This window comes from Narcine bancroftii, chromosome 4, assembly GCF_036971445.1.
Source record: "Narcine bancroftii isolate sNarBan1 chromosome 4, sNarBan1.hap1, whole genome shotgun sequence".
Lineage (NCBI taxonomy): Eukaryota > Metazoa > Chordata > Chondrichthyes > Torpediniformes > Narcinidae > Narcine > Narcine bancroftii.
This window is the reverse complement of record NC_091472.1, coordinates 74,989,703-75,002,533: the sequence shown is the minus strand read 5'-3', so window position 1 is coordinate 75,002,533 and position 12,831 is coordinate 74,989,703. Positions and strand designations below refer to the sequence as shown.

The window sequence follows — 12,831 nt, the reverse complement described above, 5'->3', positions numbered from 1 at the left end:
CTAGTTTAAACTCTCCCCAGTAGTGTTAGTAAACCTCCCGCCAGGATATTGGTCCCCCTGGGATTCAAGTGGAATCTCTCCTTTTTGTACAGGTCACACTTGCCCCAAAAGAGGTCCCAATGATCCAGAAATCTGAATCCCTGCACCCTACTCCAATCCCTCAGCCATGCATTTATCCTCCACCTCATTCTACTCCTATACTTACTGTTGCTTGGGACAAGCTATAATCCCAACAATACTACCTTTGTGGTCCTGCTTCTCAATTTCCTTCCTAACTCCCTGTTTCTTTTTTCAGCACCTCTTCCCTTTCCCTATCTATGCCATTGGTACCAATATGTACCACAATCTCTGGCTGTTCTCCCCCGACTGCAGGATATCTTGGGCGCGATCTGAAACATTCCAGACCCTGGCACCTGGGAGGCAAGCTACCATCTGAGTTTCTTTCCTGCGTCCACAGAATTGCCTGTCTGACCCCCTAACTATAGAGTTCCCTATCACTACTGCCTTCCTCTTCCTTTCTCTGCCCTTCTGAGCCACAGGACCAGACTCTGTGCCAGAGGCACAGCCACTTTTGCTTCCCCCAGGTAGGCTGTTCCCTTCCAACAGTACTCAAACAAGAGTACTTATTGTCAAGTGGTACAGCTGTGGGGGCACTCTCTAATAAATGTCTCTTCCCCTTCTACCTAGTGATTGTGACCCATTTGTCTGTCTCCCGTGACCACACCCCCGCCTGCCTTTAACTCCTTTCTATCACTTCCTTTCTCTCCCTGACTAGACGAAGGTTATCGACCTGCAACTCCAGTTCCCTAACGCCGTCCCTAAGGAGCTGCTGCTCAACACACTGGGTGCAGATATGGCCATCAAGGAATTTTCATGCAGCTTCCATAGGGCCATAGAACATTACACCACAGGAAACAAGCCCTTAATTTAAATACCTCAATCACTCTCCAGGGAAAAATGTACTAGACCATTACAGAACTGAGATGCCCAGGCATAAATTGTTGAATGGCCTTGTCTCTGTTCTATAAATTTATGATTCTGTAATTGCAAACATACATAATAAACATAGAAGTGACATTTTCATTGAACAAATTAAATGTATTACTGGGCACAAATGATTGAGCAAGAAATCTTTAGACATTTCAAGATGGAATTTCGCTTTGTTAAAAAAAAATTCCAATAGATTGAAAATGTGGATGGACTGGATAGATAAAACTTTACCTCCTGCTTAAGTCTTGCAAAAATAAAAGAGTTTAAAAGTGAATTGCAATCTAATTTGGCCAGAATTTGAAGAGGTTGCTTTGTTGTTGCACTGGTAATTTCATGAATCAAAAACCATACTTCCATGATCTGAGAAAAAAAGTTAATTGTAATACAGGAGTTTTTAACCTGTCATTGTATCCCTTAACTCATTTTTTAGATGATTTTTTTCTGCAACTCTGAATATTTTGTCTTCGTTTATATTTCTTGACTAACTGAGAAGAGATTATGGCTGTGGTGATGCTTTACTGGTGAGTGGAGATTTTGTAATGCCAAATACCTAAATGTCAAAATTATTTCACTTTCTCTTTTTTCAGATACATTTTACAGCGTTGGAGATGCTTGGGGAAAAGGGGAAGATCACTGCCAGTTTGTTGATTCTTTCCTGGAGGGAAGGACGGGGACACATGCATATCCTGCATCTCTACCTGTCATCCCAGGTGATCAAATTCTGTTGAGCAAATGCCAAAGCTAAGGGAAAAAAAAATGTCCATTTATATGAGATGTGTCTGCATCTTGTCATGGGCCACTGGCTTCAAGTGGTTGAGATAATCTGTCAAACAATGAGTCTTGAAGCCTTAATACCAAGACCTCTGTTTGAATGAGAAAATAGGTATCCAGAAACCATGAGAAGTGAACTGGAGCATAAATAGTCATTTCTGTTTTCAAAATATTTTTTAACAAGACTGCACGCTGTCCATTGCCTCATGCAGCAGGCCCACCCATAAGTTGGAGGAACATCACCTAATATTTTTGCCTGAGGACTCTCCAACCACATGGCATTAACATCAATTTCTCCAGTTTCTGATAGACCACTTCCTATTCTCCCTCTCATCCCTATCCCTTTCCTCCAGCTAACCAACCCCTTTCCTCCCCATTCCTCAAACTATCGCCCCTCCCTCCTGTTCCTCTCTCCCTTATCCATGTATTTATGACCTTGTCTGTGCTCTTTCCCCTGCCCCTCCCCCACACCATTTTATTCAGGTGTCTGCCAACATTTTGCCCAGACCTTGATGAAAGTCTCAAGCCCGAAATGTTGGTTATGTATCTTTATCTCTACTGCATGAAGTTTGCTCTGTGATCTGCTGAGTTTCTCCAGCCTTGTGTTTTTACTTTTTTTTCCTTACAGTCTCTTGTTATTACCTATTAATTGAAAAAATTGTATTTGTCACTTTACGTTGAGTTTAAGTAGCTCAACTGAATTACTGAATGACACTTTCAAAAGACTTTTATTTTCTTACGATCATTTCTGAAATGCTTCCTAGCTTTTGAATGTCTTGAATGGTTGAGTCTCTGTCCATTTCTTAGTTTTGCTCAGGTTAGCATAGTGGCTTTACCATATTCTCGTTCTGGTAACCTGCTTAGGACAGTGTGACGTGTTTGTCAGAAAATTGTAGAACAACTCACCAGGCCAGGCAGCAAATATAAAGAGAAACTGTGTTAATGCTTCAGATCAATAATTAATAATCAAAGAATAATTTGATCTGAGCATTGATTCTGTTTCTCTCAACTGTTGCCTGACTTCCTAAAGTCTCTCCAAAACATGTATCAAAGCAAAATTTGATTTGATTTTATTCAAACTTGTTTTAGTCAAATCTTTACCCCCAAATTGTCTTCAATGAAGAAATAACACTTTGTTTTGTTCTTGACATTATTCGGTTCAGTCAATAACTAATTCCTGATGTGGATGTTTAGGTTATTATCGAAGTTATCGTCAAGAGCCTGTGTCATTTGGGCTCATTGGTGGAGTTGGGAATTATGGTGGAACATCCAATTTCTACGTGGGCTGGTACGAATGTGGAGTGCCTATTCCAGGAAAATGGTAATGATCTGACTTTGTGGAAACTACTCATGGAGGAGTCATCAACTCTACTTGTTTGTGAGGTGAACTAGCTGAGAGCTGGGAGAACTTTTTGAAATAGAAAATGGAACAATCTATCGAATAATTAAGATTTTTCCCACAATTTCCAACACTGTTTCTTCCATAATGTACTGGAATATATAAAATACCCCTCTTTTATCCATGTATGTAAATTGAGCATCTAAGTTTAAAAGTAAAACTTGTCTGTTATTATATGACAAAAATTTTGTGCTTCCATTCTCCATGTTCAGTGAGCAACTACTGACAGAGAGAACAAATCTAAGCTCTGCTGATGTGAAACAAAACAACGTTTTATCTTAGGCATTTGAGGCCCTCTGAGAATTGCACTTATAAGACTATCAGTTTGCAGCAGGTTATTCGATGTTTGTTGGCGCATATCAGAATTAATTATAGAAACATATTGAGCTATTAGAATAAAGTGAAATGGTGCTTTATCGAATATTGTTATTTCATAGTCGCATTTGTTGATCTTTTCATTTTATTCATCGCCACAAACTGCTGTACCTTGAAATTATGCACCATTTTTATCAGTGCTATTTTCCAATTACTCAGCATTGTTACATGTCCTGTGCTCTTCAGGAATGTTCTAGTGTGAAAGTATTAAGAATTGCAAAGTCCTGAGCCAGATCCAGTATTGCATTGTTTCCTGGATGATGGATTGCATACATGATCTAATGAACAGTGCATTTTATTGAAGGCCTATGGCAGACTATTGTAACATAAAATTAAACTAAGCATGCACATAGCAGGCAAGATTCATATCCACACTGGTCATTTACTTTTATTCGTATTTTGAGAAAAAAATCAGAAACGAAAAATAATTTCGGCTTCAACATACCAATCTAAGTATTACAAATTTTCATGTGTACCTTACAGTGAACTCAATGTTCATTAAAAATGTTTATTTTTCATATCTGTAAAAAAATTTACATTTTTACATGGAAAAAATGCACTTGAATTGTAGATTCTGGCACCAGTATAAAGGGAGCTTTGCCTAATTTATTCCTGCAATTTCCCTGTTGCATTCATTTATAGTTGCACAGTCGTTCAAGAACTTGATTTTTGTGCAGGCGCAAGGAATTTATGCCATTTTGAAATGGCACAAAATGTAACATCACAGTGAAATAACATCAAATGTGGCTCCTTTTATGGTAAACCATTGCGCTGGCGCAAAAAAAAATAGCTATTTGTACAATTGAATTCACTGCACACTCCTGTCAAAAAGTCTCATTCAATTGGAGTGTGGTTAACACTGAACAATGAATTTAACAATTCCAATCTTTTCCAACATAACTTCCCTATTGGGACCCATTAGATCAGGGAATTTAGCTTCTCAAATTCTGATGTGCCTCTTGTGTGTTTTTCATTCAATGTTAGCAAGATTTAATGTGCAAGATAAATTCCTTTAAAAGTGAACATTTTTTATAACTAAGTATATTTCATAGCTAAAAAATTTTTTTAGAAACATTTTTAAATAAGATTTATAAATTCCACACAGGTTTTTTGGCTTTTCCAATTAGAGCATCTCAGGCATTAACAAAGAAAAGCATTCATTTGGCTAATGATTGCGCCAAATCTGTTGTTATGTTCTGCACTTCAAACATAACCATGCTTTGAAAGCAATCCAATCTGCTTAAAATAGTAGTATAGATGTTAGGTCAAAGAATAAATGCTTCAATTATATCAAGACAATGAATCTTTGAAAATCAGTCCATTACATGGATGGAATCTATGATGTGTTTAATAAACAGCCCATGTATCCTTTTCGAAATGTATATTGTGATAGTTGAATGGATAACATGAAATTTAAACTTGAATTTGCATCACAACACTGTGTGTGTCAAACTTGTCTTTCATTTAATCCAGAACATTTTGAATAATCTTTAATGTAAAATCTTGTTCTGTCGTATCCTGTAAAAGTAATGCCCAGTATCTCAGAAATTAAACCCATCTTGTGACAGTGGCAGATTCGGGGCAGTTAGATTACTTCTGTCTCGATTAAAAAATATCTTTTGGGATGTTCTGTTCAAGGCTCGTGCAGAATACTTTAGGTAATGTTAATGCAGTGGTGGAATCTGTAAGGTTCACATTAATGAAATTCACTGAAAAACTGCAATTGCCTTGTATTTGGGGCAGGGAAATTCAACAGAAACAAAGCTTGCAATATATTAAAAGCACACAGAAGTGCTAGAGGAACTCATAGGAGGTAAAGATATATTACCAATGTTTCAGGCCTGAGTCCATCTTCAATCAATAAGCAAACAACATGAAGGTATAAGAATAAAGATAGAAGACTGGCAGGGGGAGGAGTCCAGACTAACAAAAGGTGTTAACTGGACACGATAAGAGGAGAGAATTTATTTTGGCTCTGTGAAATGAGACGAAGGGAAAAGCGAAGAAAGAGACTAAGCTGGGGGGAAGAAGAAAGGGTTGGGGATGCATCGACGGAAATGGATAAGTCCATGTTAATGCAATCCGGTTGAAGGGTGGTCAGATGGAAGATGAGGCGATTTCTTCCAATTTGCAGGTGGTCTCAGTCTGGCTGTGCATGAGACCATGGACAGACATGTCAGCAAGTGAGTGGGATGGAGAACTGAAATGGGTGGCCACTGGGAGACCCACGCTATTGCAACAGACAGAGCCGAAGTGCTCAACAAAATGATCTCCCAGTCTGTGCTGAGTCTTTCCAATATAGAGGAGACCATAATGGGAGTACCGGATGCAGAAGGTAACCCCTGTAGATATACAAATGAAATGTGCTTCACTTAAAAGGACTGTTTGAGGCTATGAATTGTGGTGAAGGAAGATGTGTGTGCGTAAGTGGAACATTTCCTGTAGGCATAGGGGTAGGTGCCAAGAGGACGATAGGTGGGGAGTGAGAACTGGACAAGGGAGCCATGGAGGGAGCAGTCCCTGCAGAAGGTGGAGAGGGAAATATGGCAGAAATGGCAGAGGAGGATATATTGGATATAGAGGATGATGGAATCCTGTCCTTGTGTGTGTGGGTGGAGGGGGCTGGGGAAAATACACAGGTAATGGAAGATATGGGGGTGAGGGCCAAGTTGAAGATGGTAGAGGGAAAGCCGCTTTGTTTAAAGAAGGAGGGCATCTCTGATGATCTGGCATGGAAGGCCTTGTCCTGGAAGCAGATGCTTTCAAAATGGAGGAACTGGTAATGGAATCCTTACAGGGGGCAGAGGTGTAGTCAAAGTACCTGTGGGAGTTGGTGGGTTTGTAGAGCAACTTATAATGTTATGTCTGTGATATCAGAATTGCTTCTGAAACAAAAGTTGCTTACAAGATCTGGACAAGGTCAGTATTTATTGCTTCTTTAGTTGCTTTATGAAGTTGATTTGAGCCACCTTTTTGAACCATTGGGATCTGTACATGACCAGACTTCCTTTGGGCAGGGAGCTCTGAAACATCCATTATGATGTGCAGGTTCCTTGACAGAGCCAGAATGACGACATTTGCTCTTTTGGTGCCATTCATACAAATGATGAAGCCCCAAATTTTCAGCATTTTTGAGCAGTATTGTAATACTGAGGAATCTCCTCACTGAAACTGTCAGATTAGACACAGGTTCAGCTAAGCTGTAATAGAGGGGAATGAGTGCAAAGGACAAGAGAAGATTTCCGGTAAGATAGAAGCTTTGGAATAGGCAATTTAATTTAAATATATTTACAGGTAATTGTCATCGTAAACCTATTTACTTCATTACCTTAATTTTTTTTAATTTCAAAATGTTCAAAAGTTAATTTTTAAATAGTATTTACATTTTCAGAATGGGGTTTCTTGTCATGAATATGTGTCATGAAATTTGTTGTTTCGCTGCAGCAGTATTGTGCATTACCAGTGCAAAATTGCTATAAATTGCAGTTCCATAAATACAATATTTAAAAATAAATAACATTGGACACTGAAGATAGCTTTTCCTGAACATTTTTGGGTGTATTTTATGTATTCTTGGATGCTGATCATAAAAATCATCTTATAATTTTCCTATCAAATACCATTTTTTAGACGTATCCCCTTTTTGCGATTTTTTTTTTTGTTGTCATATTTTAAATCTACTAAAATATTGCCAACAAAGCACGCTGCTTTGGTCAGTCCAAGCAGGCCTGGGTATGCACTCAGTTCAGGTGCTATGCAAATGATGTCTTAGGCCTGGGCATGCTTAGTCAGGATAGACACAGACAGGCTATAAAATCAGCTCACAAACACAGATGCTGTACTACATTGGTATAGATTGAACGCATGTTGATGCACATGTTCTTCAGGCAATAGCACAGTGGGTCTACTTAACAATAGCATTTATTGTCTTCAGGAAGATTTAATACAGCAAGAATATCTCGTCAATTTCAAAACAGCTGCAACACATTCTGTTACATTTGTTGCAAGTATATGTTTAAAGCCTATGAGCTCTACTTCATTTGTAAAATTGGTAACCAAGGTGAACCCTGGGCTCCTCACAAATCTTGTGCAACATGTGCAGTCAAGCTGAGAGCTTAGCTCAGAGGTACTCTGAGCTAAATCACTGAAGTAATTTCATGTTTCTTCAACTTGCTGTGTGATACAGCAAATCTGAAATTATCTTTGTTCAACTTGAAATTGTCTATCATAATCCCCAATATTTCTCAGGAAATAAACCTTTTGGAGGAAAAAAAATGTTGTCCAATGAAAAAAAGAAAAAAAAAGTGAGGTAATATCTACAGGTTCATTGTCCATTCAGAAATCTGATGGTGGAGAGGAAGAAGCTGTTTGCATTAAAATAACCCATTAAAAATATTGAAAGACCAAATCAGATATTTTGGAATTACAATTGCAAGAAGTCCTAAAAAATTGTTGAAAGAAAACTTTTTGCTATTGTTTAATCACACTAAAGAATTGTTATTGGGATGGTCACTTTTATCCATTACAATAATTGGATGTATCAATTTGATTAAAATGAACACTTTACCTAAGTTTCTATATTTTTTTCAAGCTTTATCAATCCTAATTTTTTTTTTGATTCGGTGTACTCGTTTATTTCCCAATACATTTGTCAAGGAAAACAACGTCACATAAATAAAACATCTTCAAAACACTAAATGGAATGGGGGATTATCATTTCCAAATCCTAGATTTTACTATTCGCGGCTAACATATGCAATTACTTTTATTGGTACATTTTCATAAATTAGTGAATTGCCCCTCTTGGGTGTAAACGGAATTAAATTTAGGGAATTCTTTAGCCATAATAGTTTTTCTCTTGCCAGTCCTATTATAGATAACTATCTTTTTCAACCTTTTTTGTTAGGTGCAGGTTTTAAGGAATGGTATAGATTAGGTATCAAAAGTTATATAGATCTTTTTATTCAAAATAATTTTTCTTCTTTTGAACAATTGAAAGCCAAATTTAAACATCACAATAGACATTTTTCAGAAATTTACAAGTTAAATATTTAAATTCAATCTAAGCTTTATGATTTTCTTTGAATCTCATAAAAACATTATTGATATACTTTTTGATTTGTAGTTCTTCCAGCATGGATTAATATCAATTATTTGCAATAACTTATTATTAAGAGCAGCCTCAATGACTGGGATTAAGAATATATCTTTTTCCGACCAAGATAGAATCTTCACTCTTAATTAATGAATCCTCATTTTGTGCATTACATTTTTTGTAACAATTCAAGGTGGCGCATAGGATACACATGTTCAAAGTCAAATTATCTTGGATGTTGATCCTCTATGAAGATCCTCTTTGAAGACTCATTGATTCATATGTTTTGGGAATGTTCTAATTTAGAAACATTTTGGAAAGATATTTTTCAGACTTCATTGAAGATTCTAAAGATCAAATTAGAACCATGCCCTCTCATTGCTTTGTTTGGTTTTTATCAAGAACAGGTTATATTCTTGACTTCAACCCATGAGAAAATTTTATCTTTTACCTTGTTGATAGCTAGATGAGAAATTTTAATGAAATGGAAGGATGAATCTCCATCTACCCATGCCCAGTAGTGACATGATGTTATGTCCTGTTTAAGCTTAGAGAACATTAGATACAACATAAAAGATGTAAATTTTCAATTTGACAAGATGTGGGGCCCATTCATAGATCATTATCATAATCGGAAGACTTAATAAGTTTGGATGCTTCGGAAATGCTTTGTCTGGTGTCTGAAGGTTGCTATTCAATCCATATCTTTACAATATTGCAAGTTAACCTTGCTTAGTGGGAGGGGTTAGATTAGTCAGAGGATTTTTGTTTTGTTTTCCTTTTTCTTTTTAGATTAATTAGTTAAATATGGGTTTAAGTATGGTTTATCATTAATTAAGATAGAATTTACCCTTTGGATAAATGGATTGTTTAATTTTAATCCTATCTATTTTTTATCCAGAATTCTATTTGGATATATTATGAGAAAGGGATAAACTGTTAATTACCATATTGATAGAATTTGATGTTTTAAAGAAATAAATCAAATAGACAATGATGGATAGGTTTTTGATTTACATTATATATTTAATATGTGATTATGTACATGACATGACTTGTTTACGATATTAGATGACTTTGTACTTAGGATTTATATATTAAACTCAATGAAAATATTTTAAAAAGAAAATATTTGGAACTGACAGCTTTTGCACCTGGTAAGTGTGAGGTACTGCGTAGCAATCCATCAAATATTTCTGGGTACAGGACAGGTTATTAATGGCAGAAGTAACCTATATGGGCAGCTGAGGAGAGTATGTCTGCCATTTGGATGAAATATCCAAGGATGGTGGTAAAGAAGCCTGGGACTTTGGCTGAAAGTTAAAATTCCATGATCTGTTTGACTGGTGTGGTTCATCCTGATTTTGACACAACTCTATGCTTAAGGATGTCTTTGTAGGATTGATTGATTAAGATTTTATTTAGTTGTATCCTTTCATCGCTATTGGTTGATTTGTTATTTTTGTGAGGGTGAGAGCAGGTTAGAGAAATTTCTCAGGGCTGAATAGCATGCTTGATGCTTTCTGGATCATCACATGTTGTGCATGTTGAGTTTGGAGTGAATGGGAGAAAGAAAGGAAAATGAAAGGGAGGAGCTGAGAGTAAAGGATTACCCAGACCAGCTCTCCTTCGTACTCTGTTATTCCACTTGTGCTGAGAGTTGGAGCACTGAGCCCTGTCAAAGAATCCAGCCATGGACCCAAGGCCTCTACCTGCACCCTGGCCTCTCACACTGCTAAGTGAATTAATTCCAGTATTGGTGAAAGGGATGTTTCTTAAGGCTGGAATATGAGGATCTGGGAGGGGTGAAGTTGTGTTGGGGAAGTGGTGCCCTTGAGGAAGAACAGGGCACCAGAGGCAGGGGAATGCCTATTGCAGGGAAAGATGGGGTCAAGTGACTGTCTGCAAGGAAGAGGAGAGGAAGTAAGGGTTTGAAGGAGATTTGGGGTAAGATCGGACAGTAAAGTCAAGCAGATTCAATGAGGGGGTTAAGTGTGAAAGGGCTCAAGGGAGGTTGGATAATGAGTTTGAGCCCAGGCCTAGACATACTGAATTAGTAAAAATCAAAACCCACAAAGACTAGAAACTGGAATTGAAAATGAAAATGCCAGAAATACTCAGCAGACCAGAGAGCATCTGTGATAAGTGGAATAGTGTTAACATTTTCAGGGCCTGTTTGGCCACTGTCAGCTTTGGTCCAAGACCTTACTCTTTCAAACCCATGTTGTAGCCAGGGTGCAATGGCCTTCACACGTTACAAGAAGTAATTTGCAGGGAAAACCTGCAGTGATTGTGCTCATCAAGACTTGGAATCTCAGAGAGAAAACAAAATCCCTCTCTGTTGTAGTCAAGAAACTCGGGTGCTTTAACTGTCCTGAGTAAGATGCGATGGGCCACAGATGGTTGCTCAAAGAATAAGGCAGTGGAAATACATCAGCTTCTCATTGGGTCAACAGGAAGAGATGCTGTCACCTTGGAAATCGAACTGCTCTTAAAAACAAGTTACCCTAGAATCTCAGTAACTCTGCAATTGGTTAAGTAAATTAGCTTTTGCTAATGGAGAACTGGTGGACTACAGTTATCAGTCCATATGTGATAACTTTGGAGATGACAAATGAGAGCAAGGAGGACTTTTACTTTATTGGGAGAAGGAGAAAATCTTGGTCCATGTCATTAAGGAAAACCATTGCCAGGTTTGGAAAAGATACCTTCCTCTAAATGCATGATAGTAGTTAGAACTGGGAACATTGAGTATGTCCTCCAGTCAATTGTCCTATTTCAGGACCTGGCAGGTGTTAGATTATGTCATCAGGTGAATAAGAGAATGCAAAAATGATTGTGCCACTTAAACCACGACAATATCAATAATTATTAGATTGAGCGGTGCCTCATTTGCACTGGGTCTCTATCGCTTTTTTCCCAAAACACAGAAACATTGATTATCAAGTCCTCAGACACTGCTAAGATAATCCTCCTTTGATAATGCTCCACAGAAAACCTGATAGTCCCCAGTGAACAAGAGTCATGTACTGTACAGAGCATCAGATTATTCTTTGGTCCATCATAATTCAGCACCTGTGAAGAGACTGTGGCTACTCCACCGAATAAGATCTGGTTTGAGGAGAATGGCTCAGAGATTCAGGAGATAAATAACTGCAAATGCAAGGCATTGAGACACCTCCCTGCATGAGAAAAGTGAAGCAACTAAAGGCTTATATGGTCCTTTGGCAAATCTAAAGGACCTATAGGACGTGGATGGAAAGTTGGAGTCCTAACATAGAAACATAGAAGATAGGAGCAGGATTAGGTCATTCGGCCCTTCGAGCCTGCTCCGCCATTCAATGAGATCATGGCTGATCTTAAAAGTTCAGTACCCCGTCCCCGCCTTCCCTGCAAAAATGACTGTGCCACTTAAGCCATGACAATATCAATAATTATTAGTCTGAGCGGTGCCTCATTTGTACTGGGTCTCTATTGCTTTTCTCCCAAAACTCAGAAACATTGATTATCAAGTCCTCAGACACTGCTAAGATATTCCTTCTTTGATAATGCTAATCCTTTCTCTTCCATTGGATAATTGCAATTAATTTTATGACTAATTATCCTGTTCCTTCTCAAGATACTGTACTGCATTAACCCCTAATTCCTAATTCCCTTATACTGACAACATGATATCCATGATGTTATTGAATTGTTCAACACTTTCAAGACAATTTGTGGCTAAGTTACTCAAGGGATAACTCTGCTCAAAGATAAAAGAATGAATATGAAACTATCAACCCCAGAGCAGTGGTTGGTGCCTCCTGAAATGCACGCTTTGAAAAAATGGATGAATCATACCTCACCACGAAGTGGGAATATTCAACACATCCCACATCCAGCTCTCTCGATCAACTTTGATCAACCAGATTGAGAAGTTTATTTTTCCCCTTCGGGTCCAGTAATGATCACTATTTTCATTGCAGGTTTTATTTAATGGGATTTGAACTTATTGAGGCACCTGGGGGCACCCATCCTGCTCAGGCATCACACAGTCCAGCTCTGACTCTCAATCCCATTCTGGATCAATCTCTCTCCAGCTCAGGTAGTAAGTTAGCAAACAATGTCCACTTGTAGACTCCCACATCTCATTTGGATAATGCTTTCTCCCACCCCATCTCCTGTCAGGATTCCGTTCTCTTCCAGTACCCTCTGACTCCAT

The 12,831-nt window shown here is 38.0% G+C and overlaps 1 protein-coding gene across 1 annotated transcript in view; it reads left to right on the top strand.

Moving 5' to 3' along the window:
• The window catches only part of fndc1 (fibronectin type III domain containing 1), a 224,126-nt gene extending 219,153 nt beyond the window's left edge, over positions 1 to 4,973 (top strand). The window contains exons 21-22 of the mRNA XM_069931639.1: positions 1,578 to 1,700; positions 2,956 to 4,973. Coding sequence (XP_069787740.1) covers positions 1,578 to 1,700; positions 2,956 to 3,086 — 254 coding nt within the window. The 3' untranslated portion in view covers positions 3,087 to 4,973. The remainder of the gene's footprint in view (positions 1 to 1,577; positions 1,701 to 2,955) is intronic.
• The last annotated feature ends 7,858 nt before the right edge of the window (positions 4,974 to 12,831 follow it).